This window comes from Salvelinus namaycush, chromosome 9 (assembly GCF_016432855.1).
Source record: "Salvelinus namaycush isolate Seneca chromosome 9, SaNama_1.0, whole genome shotgun sequence".
NCBI lineage: Eukaryota > Metazoa > Chordata > Actinopteri > Salmoniformes > Salmonidae > Salvelinus > Salvelinus namaycush.
The window spans coordinates 3238208-3259609 of NC_052315.1; the positions used below are offsets into that span (position 1 = coordinate 3238208).

The 21402-nt window shown below is 45.5% G+C and overlaps 2 protein-coding genes across 2 annotated transcripts in view; both read left to right on the forward strand.

Moving 5' to 3' along the window:
* The window catches only part of nme7 (NME/NM23 family member 7), a 1076771-nt gene that overhangs the window by 1008565 nt on the left and 46804 nt on the right, over window positions 1–21402 (forward strand). The window lies entirely within an intron of this gene.
* Window positions 1–21402, forward strand: part of ephb3b (eph receptor B3b) — a 43492-nt gene that overhangs the window by 18109 nt on the left and 3981 nt on the right. The window contains exons 5-6 of the mRNA XM_039000695.1: window positions 9144–9268; window positions 9802–9964. Of these exons, the coding sequence (XP_038856623.1) occupies window positions 9144–9268; window positions 9802–9964 (288 nt within the window). The remainder of the gene's footprint in view (window positions 1–9143; window positions 9269–9801; window positions 9965–21402) is intronic.

The window sequence follows — 21402 nt, forward strand, 5'->3', positions numbered from 1 at the left end:
TTATTATTATTATTGGATAGAAAACAGTCTATAGTTTCTATAGCCGTTGAAATTTTGTCTCTAAGTGGAACAGAACTCATTCTACAGCAATTTCCCTGACATGGAGTCAGATTTCACACATTTTGGCCCCTGTTCTGGAGTCAGTTTTAAGGCCACTGTTATTCCTATGAGTATACGGACACTGCTTACGTCTTCCCCTGGATGCCTTTACGTGATGACGCTTTGAATGGTATCGATTGCCCAATCACAGCCACTATAAATGAAAAAATCCTGTAGGTAGGACCTCTTTTCTAGGTGCGTCATGCGCGCGGAGGATACCGACCTACTGTTTTTCCAAGCATTAGTGTAGCCTGTTATATTTCTCCGGTCATATTTTTACTCGTTATAGGAGTTAAAAACATCATAAGGTAGTTAATTTAAAGCGTTTTATAGCAATTTATATCCGTTTAGTGCGATTTTGGGACATTTATTTCTGAGCCACTGTGAATCTCTGGGCACCGTTCCAGTTCATGCCAAACGCAATGTGCATTTCTGCATGGCAAGAGAACAGCTTTCGACCAAAAGACGATTAGACCCAAGAAAGGATTCTTTGCCCAAGATTCTGATGGAAGAACAGCTCAAAGTAGGAACAATTTATTATGATAAATCGTGTTTCTGTCGAAAAATGTTAGTGGCTTAGGACGCCATCTTTTTTGACGTAGCTTCGCTTGGCGCAAACTGTATTGAAAAGTAAGGATAATTTAAAAAATGTAATTCCGCGATTGTATTAAGAATTAAATTGTCTATCAATCGCTGTCCACCCTATATTTTTTAGTCACGTTTATGAGTATTTATGTATACGACTAGATCACTGTCTAATATGGCGCACGACATTTTCTGACCAGCTCGGCTACTTTTCTCATTGTATAACCACGATTTTGGTGGCTAAATATCCACATTTTCGAAAAAACTGTATATGTATGTTGTAATATGATGTTACAGGAGTGTCATCTGAAGAATTCTGAGAAGGTTAGTGAAAAAATTAATATCTTTTGGCGATGTTGACGTTAGCGCTCTCTTTGGCTAGAATCAATGCTGGGGTAACGTTTGCATATGTGGTATGCTAATATAACGATTTATTGTGTTTTCGCTGTAAGACACTTAGAAAATCTGAAATATTGTCTGTATTCACAGGATCTGTGTCTTTCGATTAGTGTATGCTGTGTATTTTTACGAAATGTTTTATGATTAGTAATTAGGTAAGACACGTTGCTCTATCTATTTATTCTAGTCGATTTGTGACGGTGGGTGCAATTGTAAACTACGATATCTACCTGAAATATTCACATTTTTCTAACAAAACCTATCCTATACCATAAATATGTTATCAGACTGTCATCTGAGGAGGTTTTTTCTTGGTTAGTGGCTATCAATATCTTAGTTTAGCCGAATTGGTGATAGCTAGTGGTGTTGGTGGACAAAGAAAAAATGGTCTCTTTTGCTAAGGTGTTTACCTAATAGATTTACATATTGTGTCTTCCCTGTAAAACATTTTAAAAATCGGACATGTTGGCTGGATTCACACGATCTGTATCTTTCATTAGCTGTATTGGACTTGTTAATGTGTGAAAGTTAAATATTAAAAAAAAAATTTTTTTTTGAATTTCGCGCCCTGGCTTTTCAGTGGGGGGGGGGGGGGGTGCCGCTAGCGGCACCCCAGTCCTAGACAGGTTAGGAAGCTGCAAAGCTCCACAGCGGAGATTGTATCTGTCCATAGGACCACTTTAACCCGTACACTCCACAGAGCTGGGCTTTACAGAAGAGTGGCCAGAAAAAAGCCATTGCTTAAACAAAAACATAAGCAAACACGTTTAGTTTTCGCCAAAAGGCATGTGGGAGACTCCCCAAGCATATGAAGGAGGTACTCTGGTCAGATGAGACAAACATTTTGCTTTTTGCCATTAAGAAAAAAGCTATGTCTGGCGCAAACCCAACACCTCTCATCACCCCGAGAACACCATCCCCAGAAGCATGGAGGTGGTAGCATCATGTTATGGGGATGTTCTTCATTGGCAGGGTCTGGGAAACTGGTCAGAATTGAAGGAATGATGGATTGCACTAAATACAGGGAAATTCCTGAGGGAAACCTGTTTCAGTCTCCCAGAGATTTGAGACTGGGACAGAGGTTCACCTTCCAGCAGGACAATGACCCTAAGCATACTGATAAAGCAACACTCAACTGGTTTAAGGGGAAACATTTATATATCTTGGAATTGCCTAGTCAAAGCCCAGACCTTAATCCAATTGAGAATCTGTGGTATGACTTAAAGATTGCTGTACACCAGCGGAGCCCATCCAACTTGAAGGAGCTGGAGCAGTACTGCCTTGAAGAATGGGCAAAAATTCCAATGGCTAGATGTGCCAAACTAATAGAGACATATCCCAAGAGACTTGCAGCTGTAATTGCTGCAAAAGGTGGCTCTACAAAGTATTGACTTTGTGCAGGTGAATAGTTATACACACTCAAGTTTTCTGTTTTTTTGTGTGTGTCTTATTTCTTGTTTGTTTTACAATAAAAACATATTTTGCTTCTTCAAAGTGGTAGGCATGTTGTGTAAATCAAAAGATACAAACCCCCAAAAATAAATTTGAATTCCAGGTTGTAAGGCAACAAAATAGAAAAAATGCCAAGGGGGGTGAATAATTTCATAAGCCGCTGTAAGTATGGGTTACGTACGGTGTGCATTTTAAGTGAGGCATAAGAAGAAAAACAATTACATGAGCATTTACCAAAGGACATTTCCACAGCACTTGGCACACACCGCCACGAATAACAACAGTGAGGCAGTGTTTCGTGTATGACTCGGCATTCAACCTGCAGTGTTCTGCCCACTAGGATCAACCCACTGTTAACCCATGGCATCTTCCGTAACTACCTAGCTAACCCATTTGGTTCCTTGGATTTTGTTGCGATCAACCCACTGTTAACTGGTTTCCCACTAGTTTCACATTGATTGTGGGGAACGAAGCAAAATATTTTCTGACTTGTGAAACATCATGTTTATTTTTAAACATTCTGAGAACAGAAGTGAAAATTTCACCTCTTCTGGGAATGTTTATTTTTAGGTTGCAGGGAGGTTCTGAGAACGTTTTACTATGGTTCCAGGGAGGTTCTGAGAACATTTTAATCTGGTTCCAGGGAGGATCTGAGAACATTTACTCTGGTTCCAGGGAGGTTCTGAGAACATTTTAATCTGGTTCCAGGGAGGTTCTGAGAACATTTTACTCTGGTTCCAGGGAGGTTCTGAGAACATTTTACTCTGGTTCCAGGGAGGTTCTGAGAATGTTTTACTATGATTCCAGGGAGGTTCTGAGAATGTTTTACTATGGATCCAGGGAGGTTCTGAGAATGTTTTACTCTGGTTCCAGGGAGGTTCTGAGAACATTTACTCTGGTTCCAGGGAGGTTCTGAGAATGTTTTACTATGGATCCAGGGAGGTTCTGAGAATGTTTTACTAAGGATCCAGGGAGATTCTGACAACGTTTTACTCTGGTTCCAGGGAGAATATGAGAACGTTATACTCTGGTTCCAGGGAGGTTCTGAGAACGTTTTACTCTGGTTCCTTGAAACTTTTCCTGGGAGGTTTTATTGATGTTCTGAGAACAAAATTATAGGTTATTTGAAGGTTTTTTTAATAACTTCCTTAAAACTTTCACTGAATGTTTCAGTAAGACTTTTAACAACACTGCTAGCTTATTTTATGTTAACTTTTTGAACTCCAAGCACAGACAGGACACATGGACATTAATTTCCTTAGGCATTAATCATGCAAACATACATTTTTATTGTGACACGGCATCAGTGAGATTCAAACCTATAATCTTATATTTTCTGTCCATGGAAATGTTCCATTAAGCCACCAGGATGGAGCTCTAATGCCATGTTTACGAATAAAAAGCTGTTAATTTTAGTCTATTCAAACAGACACCATTTCAAAGGAAATGAGCACTCATTAAGATCAGGTGTGGCCAGTTAATGGGCATGGCCAACACACCTGAACACACTTAACAAGATAGAGGAAAGAGAGTTTTGTTTTTGCTGATAATGGAAATTATATGTATTTAAATAACATTCTTAGATATTCCCAGAACGTTAGAAAAGTTTTCTTGTGGTTTTTAGGGAAAGTTTTCTTAACATTCTGAAAACGGAATGTATGTTCTTAAATAATTCTCGATACAATTTGAGAACATGACTTTAAATAGAATCATGAGGAAACCTGTAGCAAACACAGTACTGAAATTCCACAGAAGAACAATGTTTCTAAACGTTCTTTGAACATATGGTTCTCAGAATGTTTTGTGCTAGCTGGGTAGGCCACCATAGCGATCTGCACCACCGAGACCCATACAGTTTTTTCTATGCATCTGAAAAGATGCAGGCTAGGCAAACCTCTTTTGGGGATAGATGATGAGTTAAGTGGAATGGGTAGTGTGTATTGAGTTTGCCTTGCTCTGTAAGTGGACGTTGTTATACAGTTTTGAGTTTGGCCTGTGTCTGTTGCGTTAGGGACAGAGATATATGTTGGATTTTCCCTAGTTTAGGCCGATAGCTGGGGTCTGATGGGTAGCTGGTTTTTGCCTATGGGTCTTTACGTAAAGTATTTTCTATAGACAGGCTCAGAGAGACCGGATTCTCCTTCTCCACAGTCGTGTGTTCCTTGTTCCTCCTATTCCTTCTGTTTCTCCTCAAGGCCTAAGGAAAGGAACGGGAATGACCCACTGTTTGTGCCTGGGGGTCCTGCGCGGATCCCCGGGCCCCGTAGTCCCCCATTGTTGCCCAAAGGTCAGATACCGGGGGCCACAGGGGTGACAGAGACTCCTGTCCAACACCGTGCACCCCCCGGAGGAGTGCAGGTCAGGGGGGAGGAGGAGGGGGGCAGATATCTACCAGTGTGGGGGGGCCAAAGGTTACAGGTTAGTGTGGAGGGCCCAGCCCACCATGGTTACAGGTTAGTGTGGGGGGCTCAGCCCACCATGGTTACAGGTTAGTGTGGGGCTCAGCCCACCATGGTTACAGGTTAGTGTGGGGCCCAGCCCACCATGGTTACAGGTTAGTGTGGGGCCCAGCCCACCATGGTTACAGGTTAGTGTGGGGGGCCCAGCCGACCATGGTTACAGGTTAGTGTGGGGCCCAGCCCACCATGGTTACAGGTTAGTGTGGGGCCCAGCTCACCATGGTTACAGGTTAGTGTGGGGCCCAGCCCACCATGGTTACAGGTTAGTGTGGGGGGCTCAGCCCACCTTGATTACAGGTTAGTGTGCGGCTCAGCCCACCATGGTTACAGGTTAGTGTGCGGCCCAGCCCACCATGGTTACAGGTTAGTGTGCGGCTCAGCCCACCATGGTTACAGGTTAGTGTGGGGCTCAGCCCACCATGGTTACAGGTTAGTGTCCGGCCCAGCCCACCATGGTTACAGGTTAGTGTGGGGCCCAGCCCACCATGGTTACAGGTTAGTGTGGGGCCCAGCCCACCATGGTTACAGGTTAGTGTGGAGGGCCCAGCCCACCATGGTTACAGGTTAGTGTGGGGGGCCCAGCCCACCATGGTTACAGGTTAGTGTGGGGCTCAGCCCACTATGGTTACAGGTTAGTTTGGGGCCCAGACCACCATGGTTACAGGTTAGTGTGTGGGGCTCAGCCCACCATGGTTAAAGGTTAGTGTGGGGCCCAGCCCACCATGGTTACAGGTTAGTGTGGGGCCCAGCCGACCATGGTTACAGGTTAGTGTGGGGGGCTCAGCCCACCATGGTTACAGGTTAGTGTGGGGCCCAGCCCACCATGGTTACAGGTTAGTGTGTGGGGCTCAGCCCACCATGGTTACAGGTTAGTGTGTGGGGCTCAGCCAACCATGGTTACAGGTTAGTGTGCGGCTCAGCCCACCATGGTTACAGGTTAGTGTGGGGCTCAGCCCACCATGGTTACAGGTTAGTGTGGGGCTCAGCCCACCATGGTTACAGGTTAGTGTGTGGGGCTCAGCACACCATGGTTACAGGTTAGTGTGGGGCTCAGCCCACCATGGTTACAGGTTAGTGTGCGGCCCAGCCGACCATGGTTACAGGTTAGTGTGGGGCCCAGCCCACCATGGTTACAGGTTAGTGTGGGGGGCTCAGCCCACCTTGGTTACAGGTTAGTGTGCGGCTCAGCCCACCATGGTTACAGGTTAGTGTGCGGCCCAGCCCACCATGGTTACAGGTTAGTGTGCGGCTCAGCCCACCATGGTTACAGGTAGTGTGGGGCCCAGCCCACCATGGTTACAGGTTAGTGTGCGGCCAAGCCCACCATGGTTACAGGTTAGTGTGTATGGCTCAGCCCACCATGGTTACAGGTTAGTGTGGGGCTCAGCCCACCATGGTTACAGGTTAGTGTCCGGCCCAGCCCACCATGGTTACAGGTTAGTGTGGGGCCCACCCCACCATGGTTACAGGTTAGTGTGGGGCCCAGCCCACCATGGTTACAGGTTAGTGTGGAGGGCCCAGCCCACCATGGTTACAGGTTAGTGTGGGGGGCCCAGCCCACCATGGTTACAGGTTAGTGTGGGGCTCAGCCCACTATGGTTACAGGTTAGTTTGGGGCCCAGACCACCATGGTTACAGGTTAGTGTGTGGGGCTCAGCCCACCATGGTTAAAGGTTAGTGTGGGGCCCAGCCCACCATGGTTACAGGTTAGTGTGGGGCCCAGCCGACCATGGTTACAGGTTAGTGTGTGGGGCTCAGCCCACCATGGTTACAGGTTAGTGTGTGGGGCTCAGCCAACCATGGTTACAGGTTAGTGTGCGGCTCAGCCCACCATGGTTACAGGTTAGTGTGGGGCTCAGCCCACCATGGTTACAGGTTAGTGTGGGGCTCAGCCCACCATGGTTACAGGTTAGTGTGTGGGGCTCAGCACACCATGGTTACAGGTTAGTGTGGGGCTCAGCCCACCATGGTTACAGGTTAGTGTGCGGCCCAGCCCACCATGGTTACAGGTTAGTGTGGGGCTCAGCCCACCATGGTTACAGGTTAGTGTGCGGCCCAGCCCACCATGGTTACAGGTCGGTGTGGGGCCCAGCCCACCATGGTTACAGGTTAGTGTGGGGCTCAGCCCACCATGGTTACAGGTTAGTGTGCGGCCCAGCCCACCATGGTTACAGGTTAGTGTGGGGCTCAGCCCACCATGGTTACAGGTTAGTGTGGGGGGCCCAGCCCACCATGGTGACCAGTTACTCCCCAGTGTCTTGGCCAGGAGGAGGCCCCTAGGCCCCTTAATCCTCAGGCTAGAGTGACCGGGGAATTTGCCCAGGGAGTATTGTCTGTGGGGAGAGGTTGGAGTTTTTCAGGAAGTGATGGGTGGCTGGTGGTAGGCTACTACATGGGGATGGGGTTTTGGGCTTTTGAAGAAAGAGGAGGAGAGAGAGAGAGAAGGGTGGAGAGATAGAGAGAAGGGGGGAGTGACAGAGGGGGGGGGAGAGGGAGAGAGAGAGGAAGAGAGGGGAAGCGGAGAGAGAGAGGGGGAGGTCTGTGGTGGTGGGGGTGACAAAGACAAGAGGAAGAAAGGAGCTCCACGTGAAAGGATCAAAGTACCGAACTAGGGGATTAGAAACCTTTTAACAAAAAGTATTGGAGGGATAGAGGGAGAAACAGAGTGTGTGTGTGGGGGGGGGGGGGGGGGGGGGGGGTGCAATGATACAGGAAGGAATGGAAGGAAGAGGTGGATACCCAGAGGACAAGAGGTGGATACCAGGAGGAGAAGAGGTGGATACCATGAGGAGAAGAGGTGGATACCCGGAGGAGAAGAGGTGGATACCCGGAGGAGAAGAGGTGGATACCTGGAGGAGAAGAGGTGGATACCAGAAGTAGAAGAGGTGGATACCAGGAGGAGAAGAGGTGGATACCCGGAGGAGAAGAGGTGGATACCCGGAGGAGAAGAGGTGGATACCAGGAGGAGAAGAGGTGGATACCAGGAGGAGAAGAGGTGGATACCAGGAGGAGAAGAGGTGGATACCAGGAGGAGAAGAGATGGATACCCGGAGGAGAAGAGATGGATACCCGGAAGAGAAGAGGTGGATACCAGAAGGAGAAGAGGTGGATACCCGGAGGAGAAGAGGTGGATACCAGAAGGAGAAGAGGTGGATACCAGAAGGAGAAGAGGTGGATACCCGGAGGAGAAGAGGTGGATACCAGAAGGAGAAGAGGTGGATACCAGAAGGAGAAGAGGTGGATACCCGGAGGAGAAGAGGTGGATACCAGGAGGAGAAGAGGTGGATACCAGGAGGAGAAGAGGTGGATACCAGGAGGAGAAGAGGTGGATACCAGAAGGAGAAGAGGTGGATACTAGGAGGAGAATCAATCAATCAATCAAGTTTATTTTATATAGCCCTTCGTACATCAGCTAATATCTCGAAGTGCTGTACAGAAACCCAGCCTAAAACCCCAAACAGCAAGCAATGCAGGTGTAGAAGCACGGTGGCTAGGAAAAACTCCCTAGAAAGGCCAAAACCTAGGAAGAAACCTAGAGAGGAACCAGGCTATGAGGGGTGGCCAGTCCTCTTCTGGCTGTGCCGGGTGGAGATTATAACAGAACTATGCCAAGATGTTCAAAATGTTCATAAGTGACAAGCATGGTCAAATAATAATCATGAATAATTTTCAGTTGGCTTTTCATAGCCGATCATTAAGAGTTGAAAACAGCAGGTCTGGGACAGGTGGCGGTTCCATAACCGCAGGCAGAACAGTTGAAACTGGAATAGCAGCAAGGCCAGGTGGACTGGGGACAGCAAGGAGTCAACATGCCCGGTAGTCCTGACGTATGGTCCTAGGGCTCAGGTCCTCCGAGAGAGAGAAAGAAAGAGAGAAGGAGAAAATTAGAGAGAGCCAAGATTTTCAAAATGTTCATAAATGACAAGCATGGTCAAATAATAAATCAGGAATAAATGTCAGTTGGCTTTTCATAACCGATCATTAAGAGAAGAGGAGAGAAGAGGTGGATACCCGGAGGAGAAGAGGTGGATACCAGGAGGAGAAGAGGTGGATACCAGAAGGAGAAGAGGTGGATACTAGGAGGAGAAGAGGTGGATACTAGCAGTGAATTAACATCCATTTTGTCTTCCCTGTGCCCCGCTCTCACAGCTCCATCTGCAGTACCTACAGTTCACCTGATGGGGGCCACAGCAAGCACCATGAGTCTCTCCTGGCTGCCCCCTGAAAAACCCAACGGAATCATTCTGGATTATGAGATTAAGTACCATGAGAAGGTAAGCAACAACGTAAGTCATCACTTCTTATATCCACATCCTATTTCACAAGTCTTATTTTTGCATAAATAATATTACCCCATTCACCTCAACAACAACCGTTCCGGCAAAAGCCTTAATCGTTTCCCTCTGTCTTTCTGTCTTTCTTTCCTTCCTTTGGTCCCCTCCCAATATCCTCAGCATTTCTTTTTGTTCACCCCCCGACCTCCTTTTATAAAGTTGAAGTGTCTCTGACTGCTACCATAACCTACACAAGGGGGGAGGTCCATGTGGATTGGCCTACCTGAGGAGAGAACAAAGTCTCTCAGTGTATCTCTATCTGTTTGTTGTCCTGTTGTAGTCGATGATTTAAAGCTCTCTTATGCCTCGTGCTGCCATTCTCCGTCTGTTTGGGAAGATTTGTTGGACGCGGCATGCGCCACACAGTGGGTTGTGGGGAAGGCGATGAATACGGATGATAATGATGAATGAGGAAATGTAGTTTGTTTTCTGATGTATTTCTAAACCGTTCCGTGTGCGTTTGGTTTTTGCAGGACCAGGGAGAAGCCATTGCCCACACCATGACCGCTCAAAGGAGTTCTGCCCGCATCGAGGGGCTGAAGGCCGGCACGCCATACGTGGTCCAGGTCCGGGCCCGCACGGTGGCCGGGTACGGTCGCTACAGCAGCCCCGCCGACTTCAGCACCAACCTGCAAAGTATGTTTGACTTAACTTTATTTATCCCCAGAGGGGACATTGGGGTTTGTCACCAGCATTGGATACAATGCATTCAGAAAGTATTCAGACCCCTTGACTTTTTCTCCATTTTGTTACGTTACAGCTTTTTCTAAAATTGATTAAATTAACTTTTCCCCTCATCAATCTACACACAGTACCACAAAGTGACAATGCAAAAACAAGTTTTTAGAATGTTTGCAAGTGTATAAAAAAAAAATATATATATACAGTATATATATATTCTCTCATCATTACTCAATGCCTAGGTTTACCTCCAACGTACTCACATCCTACCTTACCTTTGTCTGTACACTATGCCTTGAATCTATGTTATCGTGCCCACAAACCTGCTCCTTTTACTCTCTGTTCCGAACGTGCTAGACGGCCAGTTCGTATAGCATTTAGCCGTACCCTTATCCTACTTCTCCTCTGTTCCTCTGGTGATAGAGAGGTTAATCCAGGTCCTGCAGTGCCTAGCTCCACTCCCCACGTGCTCTCATTTGTTGACTTCTGTAACCGTAAAAGCTTTGGTTTCATGCATTTTAACATTAGAAGCCTACTCCCTAAGTTTGTTTTACTCGCTGCTTTAGCACACTCTGCCAACCCGGATGTCTTAGCCGTGTCTGAATCCTGGCTTAGGAAGACCACCAAAAACCCTGAAATTTCCATCGCTAACTACAACATTTTCCGCCAAGATAAAACTGCCAAAGGGGGCGGTGTTGCAATCTACTGCAAAGATTGCCTGCAGAGTTCTGTATTACTGTCCAAGTCTGTACCCAAACAATTCGAGCTTCTACTTCTAAAAATTCACCTTTCCAGAAACAAGTCTCTCACTGTTGCCGCTTGCTATAGACCTCCCTCTGCCCCCAGCTGTGCCCTCGATACCATATGAATATTGATTGCCCCCCATCTATCTTCTGAGCTCGTGTTACTAGGTGACCTAAACTGGGACATGCTTAACACCCCGGCCATCCTACAATCCAAGCTTGATGCCCTCAATCTCACACAAATTATCAATGAACCTACCAGGTACAACTCCAAATCCGTAAACACGGGCACCCTCATAGATGTCATTCTAACTCCAAATACACCTCTGCTGTTTTTAATCAAGATCTCAACGATCACTGCCTCATTGCCTGCATCCGTAATGGGTCTGCGACCAAACGACCACCCCTCATCACTGTCAAACACTCCCTAAAACACTTCTGCGAGCAGGCCTTTCTAATCGACCTGGCCCGGGTATCCTGGAATGACATTGACCTCATCCCGTCAGTAGATGATGCCTGGCTATTCTTTAAAAGTGCCTTCCTCACCATCTTAAATAAGCATGCCCCATTCAAACAATTTAGAACTAGGAATAGATATAGTCCTTGGTTCACTCCAGACCTGTCTGCCCTTGACCAGCACAAAAACATCCTGTAGCGTTCTGCATTAGCATCGAATAGCCCCCGTGATATGCAACTTTTCAGGGAAGTTAGGAACAAATATACACAGGCAGTTAGGAAAGCTAAGGCTAGCTTTTTCAAACAGAAATTTGCATCCTGTAGTACTAACTCAAAAAAGTTCTGGGACACTGTAAAGTCCATAGAGAATAAGAGTACCTCCTCCCAGCTGCCCACTGCTCTGTGGCTAGGAATCACTGTCACCACCGATAAATCCACTATAATTGAGAATTTCAATAAGCATTTCTCTACGGCTGGCCATGCTTTCCACCTGGCTACCCCTACCCCGGTAAATTGCCCTGCACCCTCCACAGCAACCCGCCAAAGCCCCCACCATTTCTCCTTTACCCAAATCCAGATAGCTGATGTTTTGAAAGAGCTGCAAAATCTGGACCCTTACAAATCAACCGGGCTAGACAATCTGGACCCTCTCTTTCTAAAATGATCTGCCGAAATTGTTGCAACCCCTATTACTAGCCTGTTCAACCTCTCTTTCGTATCGTCTGAGATTCCCAAAGATTGGAAAGCTGCCGCGGTCATCCCCCTCTTCAAAGGGGGTGACACTCTAGACCCAAACTGCTACAGACCTATATCTATCCTACCCTGTCTTTCTAAGGTTTTCGAAAGCCAAGTTAACAAACAGATTACCGACCATTTCGAATCCAACCGTACCTTCTCCGCTATGCAATCTGGTTTCAGAGCTGGTCATGGGTGCATCTCAGCCACGCTCCAGGTCCTAAACGATATCTTAACCGCCATCGATAGGAAACAATACTGTGCAGCCGTATTCATTGACCTGGCCAAGGCTTTTGACTCTGTCAATCACCACATCCTCATCGGCAGACTCGACAGCCTTGGTTTCTCTAATGATTGCCTCGCCTGGTTCACCAACTACTTCTCTGATCGAGTTCAGTGTGTCAAATCGGAGGGTCTGTTGTCCGGACCTCTGGCAGTCTCTATGGGGGTGCCACAGGGTTCAATTCTTGGACCGACTCTCTTCTCTGTATACATCAATGATGTCGCTCTTGCTGCTGGTGAGTCTCTGATCCACCTCTACGCAGACGACACTATTCTGTATACTTCTGGCCCTTCTTTTGACACTGTGTTAACAACCCTCCAGGCGAGCTTCAATGCCATACAACTCTCCTTCCGTGGCCTCCAACTGCTCTTAAATACAAGTAAAACTAAATGCATGCTCTTCAACCGATCGCTGCCTGCACCTGCCCGCCTGTCCAACATCACTACTCTGGACGGCTCTGACTTAGAATATGTGGACAACTACAAATACCTAGGTGTCTGGTTAGACTGTAAACTCTCCTTCCAGACTCACATCAAACATCTCCAATCCAAAGTTAAATCTAGAATTGGCTTTCTATTCCGCAACAAAGCATCCTTCACTCATGCTGCCAAACATACCCTTGTAAAACTGACCATCCTACCAATCCTCGACTTCGGTGATGTCATTTACAAAATAGCCTCCAAAACCCTACTCAATAAATTGGATGCAGTCTATCACAGTGCCATCCGTTTTGTCACCAAAGCCCCATATACTACCCACCACTGCGACCTGTACACTCTCGTTGGCTGGCCCTCGCTTCATACTCGTCGCCAAACCCACTGGCTCCAGGTCATCTACAAGACCCTGCTAGGTAAAGTCCCCCCTTATCTCAGCTCGCTGGTCACCATAGCAGCACCTACCTGTAGCACGCGCTCCAGCAGGTATATCTCTCTGGTCACCCCCAAAACCAATTCTTCCTTTGGCCGCCTCTCCTTCCAGTTCTCTGCTGCCAATGACTGGAACGAACTACAAAAATCTCTGAAACTGGAAACACTTATCTCCCTCACTAGCTTTAAGCACCAGCTGTCAGAGCAGCTCATAGATTACTGCACCTGTACATAGCCCATCTATAATTTAGCCCAAACAACTACCTCTTTACCTACTGTATTTATTTATTTATTTTGCTCCTTTGCACCCCATTATTTCTATCTCTACTTTGCACTTTCTTCCACTGCAAACCAAACATTCCAGTGTTTTTTTACTTGCTATATTGTATTTACTTCGCCACCATGGCCTTTTTTATATATTTTTTTATTTATATATATATTTTGTTTGCCTTCACCTCCCTTATCTCACCTCACTTGCTCACATTGTATATAGACTTATTTTTCACTGTATTATTGACTGTATGTTTGTTTTACTCCATGTGTAACTATGTGTTGTTGTATGTGTCGAACTGCTTTGCTTTATCTTGGCCAGGTCGCAATTGTAAATGAGAACGTGTTCTCAATTTGCCTACCTGGTTAAATAAAGGTGGAGGAAAAAAAAAAAAAAGAGTGGAGTTTGTTATAGCAGCAAAGGGGGGACCAACTCCATATTAATGCCCATTATTTTGGAATGAGATGTTGCAGGTTTCCACATACTTTTGGGAAAGTAGTCTCCCATTATTTGACTATCTTTCCAATGTAGATTAGAGCCAGTTTGGCTAGAGTACTGAATCATGAATCTAACATTCGAAACTGACAATGTACAATGGGAAACTGCCAACAACCTTCCCATGATGCAAAGTGATGAACACAAAGGCATGCCTGTCATTAGATAAACACGTGGTTTCTGGGAGTAAGGGTAGGAGTGGTTTCTAGGAGTAGAGGTAGGAGTGGTTTCTAGTAGTAAGGGTAGGAGTGGTTTCTAGGAGTAAGGGTAGGAATGGTTTCTGGGAGTAGAGGTAGGAATGGTTTCTAGGAGTAAGGGTATGAATGGTTTCTAGGAGTAGAGGTAGGAATGGTTTCTATGAGTAGAGGTAGGAATGGTTTCTAGGAGTAGAGGTAGGAATGGTTTCTAGGAGTAGAGGTAGGAATGGTTTCTAGGAGTAAGGGTAGGAATGGTTTCTAGGAGTAAGGGTAGGAATGGTTTCTAGGAGTAAGGGTAGGAATGGTTTCTAGGAGTAAGGGTAGGAATGGTTTCTAGGAGTAGAGGTAGGAATGGTTTCTATGAGTAGAGGTAGGAATGGTTTCTAGGAGTAGAGGTAGGAATGGTTTCTAGGAGTAAGGGTAGGAATGGTTTCTAGGAGTAAGGGTAGGAATGGTTTCTAGGAGTAAGGGTAGGAATGGTTTCTAGGAGTAGAGGTAGGAATGGTTTCTATGAGTAGAGGTAGGAATGGTTTCTAGGAGTAGAGGTAGGAATGGTTTCTAGGAGTAAGGGTAGGAATGGTTTCTAGGAGTAAGGGTAGGAATGGTTTCTAGGAGTAGAGGTAGGAATGGTTTCTAGGAGTAAGGGTAGGAATGGTTTCTAGGAGTAGAGGTAGGAGTGGTTTCTAGGAGTAAGGGTAGGAATGGTTTCTAGGAGTAAGGGTAGGAATGGTTTCTAGGAGTAGAGGTAGGAGTGGTTTCTAGGAGTAAGGGTAGGAATGGTTTCTAGGAGTAAGGGTAGGAATGGTTTCTAGGAGTAGAGGTAGGAGTGGTTTCTAGGAGTAGAGGTAGGAATGGTTTCTAGGAGTAAGGGTAGGAATGGTTTCTAGGAGTAGAGGTAGGAATGGTTTCTAGGAGTAAGGGTAGGAGTGGTTTCTAGGAGTAAGGGTAGGAATGGTTTCTAGGAGTAAGGGTAGGAATGGTTTCTAGGAGTAAGGGTAGGAATGGTTTCTAGGAGTAAGGGTAGGAATGGTTTCTAGGAGTAGAGGTAGGAGTGGTTTCTAGGAGTAGAGGTAGGAATGGTTTCTAGGAGTAAGGGTAGGAATGGTTTCTAGGAGTAGAGGTAGGAATGGTTTCTAGGAGTAAGGGTATGAATGGTTTCTAGGAGTAAGGGTAGGAATGGTTTCTAGGAGTAAGGGTAGGAGTGGTTTCTAGTAGTAAGGGTAGGAATGGTTTCTAGGAGTAAGGGTAGGAGTGGTTTCTAGGAGTAAGGGTAGGAATGGTTTCTAGTAGTAAGGGTAGGAATGGTTTCTAGGAGTAAGGGTAGGAATGGTTTCTAGGAGTAAGGGTAGGAATGGTTTCTGTAGTAAGGGTAGGAGTGGTTTCTAGGAGTAAGGGTAGGAATGGTTTCTAGTAGTAAGGGTAGGAATGGTTTCTAGGAGTAAGGGTAGGAGTGGTTTCTAGGAGTAGAGGTAGGAATGGTTTCTAGGAGTAAGGGTAGGAATGGTTTCTAGGAGTAGAGGTAGGAATGGTTTCTAGGAGTAAGGCTAGGAATGGTTTCTAGGAGTAGAGGTAGGAATGGTTTCTAGGAGTAAGGGTAGGAATGGTTTCTAGGAGTAAGGGTAGGAATGGTTTCTAGGAGTAAGGGTAGGAATGGTTTCTAGGAGTAAGGGTAGGAATGGTTTCTAGTAGTAGAGGTAGGAATGGTTTCTAGGAGTAAGGGTAGGAATGGTTTCTAGGAGTAGAGGTAGGAGTGGTTTCTAGGAGTAAGGGTAGGAGTGGTTTCTAGGAGTAGAGGTAGGAGTGGTTTCTAGGAGTAAGGGTAGGAATGGTTTCTAGTAGTAAGGGTAGGAGTGGTTTCTAGGAGTAAGGGTAGGAATGGTTTCTAGGAGTAAGGGTAGGAATGGTTTCTAGGAGTAAGGGTAGGAGTGGTTTCTAGGAGTAGAGGTAGGAGTGGTTTCTAGGAGTAAGAGTAGGAATGGTTTCTAGGAGTAGAGGTAGGAATGGTTTCTAGGAGTAAGGGTAGGAATGGTTTCTAGTAGTAAGGGTAGGAATGATTTCTAGGAGTAGAGGTAGGAATGGTTTCTAGGAGTAGAGGTAGGAATGGTTTCTAGGAGTAAGGGTAGGAATGGTTTCTAGGAGTAAGGGTAGGAATGGTTTCTAGGAGTAAGGGTAGGAATGGTTTCTAGGAGTAGAGGTAGGAATGGTTTCTAGGAGTAAGGGTAGGAATGGTTTCTAGTAGTAAGGGTAGGAATGGTTTCTAGGAGTAAGGGTAGGAATGATTTATAGGAGTAAGGGTAGGAATGGTTTCTAGTAGTAAGGGTAGGAATGGTTTCTAAGAGTAAGGGTAGGATATGGTTTCTAGGAGTAGAGGTAGGAATGGTTTCTAGGAGTAAGGGTATGAATGGTTTCTATGAGTAAAGGTAGGAGTGGTTTCTAGGAGTAAGGGTAGGAATGGTTTCTAGGAGTAGAGGTAGGAGTGGTTTCTAGGAGTAAGGGTAGGAATTGTTTCTAGGAGTAGAGGTAGGAATGATTTCTAGGAGTAAGGGTAGGAATGGTTTCTAGGAGTAAGGGTAGGAATGGTTTCTAGTAGTAAGGGTAGGAATGGTTTCTAGTAGTAAGGGTAGGAGTGGTTTCTAGGAGTAAGGGTAGGAATGGTTTCTAGGAGTAAGGGTAGGAGTGGTTTCTAGGAGTAAGGGTAGGAATGGTTTCTAGGAGTAAGGGTAGGAGTGGTTTCTAGGAGTAAGGGTAGGAATGGTTTCTAGTAGTAAGGGTAGGAGTGGTTTCTAGGAGTAAGGGTAGGAGTGGTTTCTAGGAGTAAGGGTAGGAATGGTTTCTAGGAGTAGAGGTAGGAGTGGTTTCTAGGAGTAAGGGTAGGAATGGTTTCTAATAGTAAGGTTAGGAGTGGTTTCTAGGAGTAAGGGTAGGAGTGGTTTCTAGGAGTAAGGGTAGGAATGGTTTCTAGGAGTAAGGGTAGGAATGGTTTCTAGGAGTAAGGGTAGGAGTGGTTTCTAGGAGTAGAAGTAGGAGTGGTTTCTAGGAGTAAGGGTAGGAATGGTTTCTAGTAGTAAGGGTAGGAGTGGTTTCTAGTAGTAAGGGTAGGAATGATTTCTAGGAGTAGAGGTAGGAATGGTTTCTAGGAGTAGAGGTAGGAATGGTTTCTAGGAGTAGAGGTAGGAATGGTTTCTAGGAGTAAGGGTAGGAATGGTTTCTAGGAGTAAGGGTAGGAATGGTTTCTAGGAGTAAGGGTAGGAGTGGTTTCTAGTAGTAGAGGTAGGAATGGTTTCTAGGAGTAGAGGTAGGAATGGTTTCTAGGAGTAAGGGTATGAATGGTTTCTAGGAGTAAGGGTAGGAATGGTTTCTAGGAGTAAGGGTAGGAGTGGTTTCTAGGAGTAAGGGTAGGAATGATTTCTAGGAGTAGAGGTAGGAATGGTTTCTAGGAGTAGAGGTAGGAATGGTTTCTATGAGTAGAGGTAGGAATGGTTTCTAGGAGTAGAGGTAGGAATGGTTTCTAGGAGTAAGGGTAGGAATGGTTTCTAGTAGTAAGGGTAGGAATGGTTTCTAGGAGAAAGGGTAGGAGTGGTTTCTAGTAGTAAGGGTAGGAATGGTTTCTATGAGTAGAGGTAGGAATGGTTTCTAGGAGTAAGGGTAGGAATGGTTTCTAGTAGTAAGGGTAGGAATGGTTTCTAGGAGTAGAGGTAGGAGTGGTTTCTAGGAGTAAGGGTAGGAATTGTTTCTAGGAGTAGAGGTAGGAATGATTTCTAGGAGTAAGGGTAGGAATGGTTTCTAGTAGTAAGGGTAGGAATGGTTTCTAGGAGTAAGGGTAGGAATGGTTTCTAGGAGTAGAGGTAGGAGTGGTTTCTAGGAGTAAGGGTAGGAGTGGTTTCTAGGAGTAGAGGTAGGAGTGGTTTCTAGGAGTAAGGGTAGGAGTGGTTTCTAGGAGTAGAGGTAGGAGTGGTTTCTAGGAGTAAGGGTAGGAATTGTTTCTAGGAGTAGAGGTAGGAGTGATTTCTAGGAGTAAGGGTAGGAATGTTTCTAGGAGTAGAGGTTAGGAGTGATTTCTAGGAGTAGGTAGCTGGTTTCTAGTAGTAAGGGTAGGAATGGTTTCTAGGTAGGTAGAGGTAGGGAATGGTTTCTAGTAGTAAGGGTAGGAATGGTTTTCTAGGAGTAAGGGTAGGAATGGTTTTTAGGAGTAGAGGTAGGAATGGTTTCTAGGAGTAGAGGTAGGAATGGTTTTCTAGGAGTAGAGGTAGGAGTGGTTTCTAGGAGTAAGAGTAGGAATGGTTTCTAGGAGTAGAGGTAGGAATGGTTTCTAGGAGTAAGGGTAGGAATGGTTTCTAGGAGTAAGGGTAGGAATGATTTTCTAGGAGTAGAGGTAGGAATGGTTTTCTAGGAGTAGAGGTAGGAATGGTTTCTAGGAGTAAGGGTAGGAATGGTTTCTAGGAGTAAGGGTAGGAATGGTTTCTAGGAGTAAGGGTAGGAATGGTTTCTAGGAGTAGAGGTAGGAATGGTTTCTAGGAGTAAGGGTAGGAATGGTTTCTAGTAGTAAGGGTAGGAATGGTTTCTAGGAGTAAGGGTAGGAATGATTTATAGGAGTAAGGGTAGGAATGGTTTCTAGTAGTAAGGGTAGGAATGGTTCTAAGAGTAAGGGTAGGATATGGTTTCTAGGAGTAGAGGTAGGAATGGTTTCTAGGAGTAAGGGTATGAATGGTTTCTATGAGTAAAGGTAGGAGTGGTTTCTAGGAGTAAGGGTAGGAATGGTTTCTAGGAGTAGAGGTAGGAGTGGTTTCGGAGTAAGGGTAGGGAAGGAATGTTCTAGGAGTAGAGGTAGGAATGATTTCTAGGAGTAAGGGTAGGAATGGTTTCTAGGAGTAAGGGTAGGAATGGTTTCTAGTAGTAAGGGTAGGAATGGTTTCAGTAGTAAGGGTAGGAGTGGTTTCTAGGAGTAAGGGTAGGAATGGTTTCTAGGAGTAAGGGTAGGAGTGGTTTCTAGGAGTAAGGGTAGGAATGGTTTCTAGGAGTAGGGGTAGGATGGTTTCTAGGAGTAAGGGTAGGAATGGTTTCTAGTAGTAGAGTAGGGTCAGGAGTGGTTTCTAGGAGTAAGGGTAGAGGAAGTGGTTTCTAGGAGTAGTAGAGGTAGTGAGTGGTTTCTAGGAGTAAGGGTAGGAAGGTTTCTAAGTAGTAAGTTCTAGGAGTGTTTATAGGAGTGGTTCTAAGGAGTGGTTTCTAGGAGTAAGGGTAGGAATGGGTCTAGGAGTAAGGGTAGGAATGGTTTAGGAGTAAGGGTAGGAGTGGTTTCTAGGAGTAGAGTAGGAGTGGTTTCTAGGAGTAAGGGTAGGAATGGTTTCTAAGTAGTAAGGGTAGGAGTGGTTCTAGTAGTAAGGGTAGGAATGATTTCTAGGAGTAGAGGTAGGAATGGTTTCTAGGAGTAGAGGTAGGAATGGTTTCTAGGAGTAGAGGTAGGAATGGTTTCTAGGAGTAAGGGTAGGAATGGTTTCTAGGAGTAAGGGTGGAATGGTTTCTAGGAGTAAGGGTAGGAGTGGTTTCTAGTAGTAGAGGTAGGAATGGTTTCTAGAGTAGAGGTAGGAATGGTTTCTAGGAGTAAGGGTATGAATGGTTTCTAGGAGTAAGGGTAGGAATGGTTTCTAGGAGTAAGTAGGTAGGAGTGGTTTCTAGGAGTAAGGGTAGGAATGATTTTAGGAGTAGAGGTAGGAATGGTTTCTAGGAGTAGAGGTAGGAATGGTTTCTATGAGTAGGGTAGGAATGGTTCTAGGAGTAGAGGTAGGAAAATGGTTTCTAGGAGTAAGGGTAGGAATGGTTTCTAGTAGTAAGGGTAGGAATGGTTTCTAGGAGAAAGGGTAGAGTGGTTTCTAGTAGTAGGGTAGGAATGGTTTCTATGAGTAGAGTAGGAATGGTTTCTAGGAGTAAGGGTAGGAATGGTTCTAGTAGTAAGGGTAGGAATGGTTTCTAGGAGTAGAGGTAGGAGTGGTTTCTAGGAGTAAGGGTAGGAATTGTTTCTAGGAGTAGAGGTAGGAATGATTTCTAGGAGTAAGGGTAGGAATGGTTTTAGTAGTAAGGGTAGGAATGGTTTTAGGAGTAAGGGTAGGAATGGTTTCTAGGAGTAGAGTAGGAGTGGTTTCTAGGAGTAAGGGTAGGAGTGGTTTCTAGGAGTAGAGGTAGGAGTGGTTTCTAGGAGTAAGGGTAGGAGTGGTTTTAGGAGTAGAGGTAGGATTTGGTTTCTAGGAGTAAGGGTAGAAATTGTTTCTAGGAGTAGAGGTAGGGAGTGGATTCTAGGAGTAAGGGTAGGAATGGTTTCGTAGTAAGGGTAGGAGTGGTTTCTAGGAGTAAGGGTAGGAATGGTTTCTAGTAGTAAGGGTAGAATGGTTTCTAGTAAGTAGGGTAGGAATGGTTTCTAGGAGTAAGGGTAGGAAGGTTTTTAGGATAGAGGTAGGAATGGTTTTAGGAGTAAGGTAGGAATGGTTTCTAGGAGTAGAGTAGGAATGGTTTCTAGGAGTAGAGGTAGGAGTGGTTTCTAGGAGTAGTAGGTAGGGAGTGGGTTTCAAGAATAGGTAGGAGTGTTTCTAGGAGTAAGGGTAGGAGATGGTTCTAGGAGAAGGGAGAATGGTTTAGGAGTAGAGGTAGGTAGGGGTTTCTAGAGAAGGGTAAGAGGTAGGGAGTGGTTTCATAGGAGTAAGGGTGGAATGGTTTCTAGAGATAGGGTAGGATTGTTCGGAGTAGAGGTAGGAGGGTTTCTAGGAGTAAGGGTAGGAATTGTTTAAGGAGAGAGGTAGGAGTGGTTCTAGGAGTAGGGTAGGAGTGGTTCTAGTAGTAAGGGAGGAATGATTTCTAGGAGTAGAGGTAGGAGTGGTTTCTAGTAGTAAGGGTAGGAATGGTTTCTAGTAGTAAGGGTAGGAGTTGGTTTCTAGGAGTAAGGGTAGGAGTGGTGTCTAGGAGTAAGGGTAGGAATGGTTTCTAGATAGTAAGGGTAGGAAGGTTTCTAGGAGAAAGGGGTAGGAATGATTTATAGGAGTAAGGGTAGGAATGGTTCTAGTAGTAAGGGTAGGAATGGTTTCTAAGAGTAAGGGTAGGAATGGTTTCTAGGAGTAGAGGTAGGATGTGGTTTCTAGGAGTAAGGTAGGAATGGTTTCTATGAGAAAGGTAGGAGTGGTTTCTAGGAGTAAGGGTAGGAATGCTTTCTAGGAGTAGAGGTAGGAGTGGTTCTAGGAGTAAGGGTAGGAATGTTTCTAGGAGTAGAGGTAGGAATGATTCTAGGAGTAGGGTAGGCAAGGTTGATAGGAGTAAGGGTAGAGAATGGTTTCTAGTAGTAAGGGTGGAATGGTTCTAGTAGTA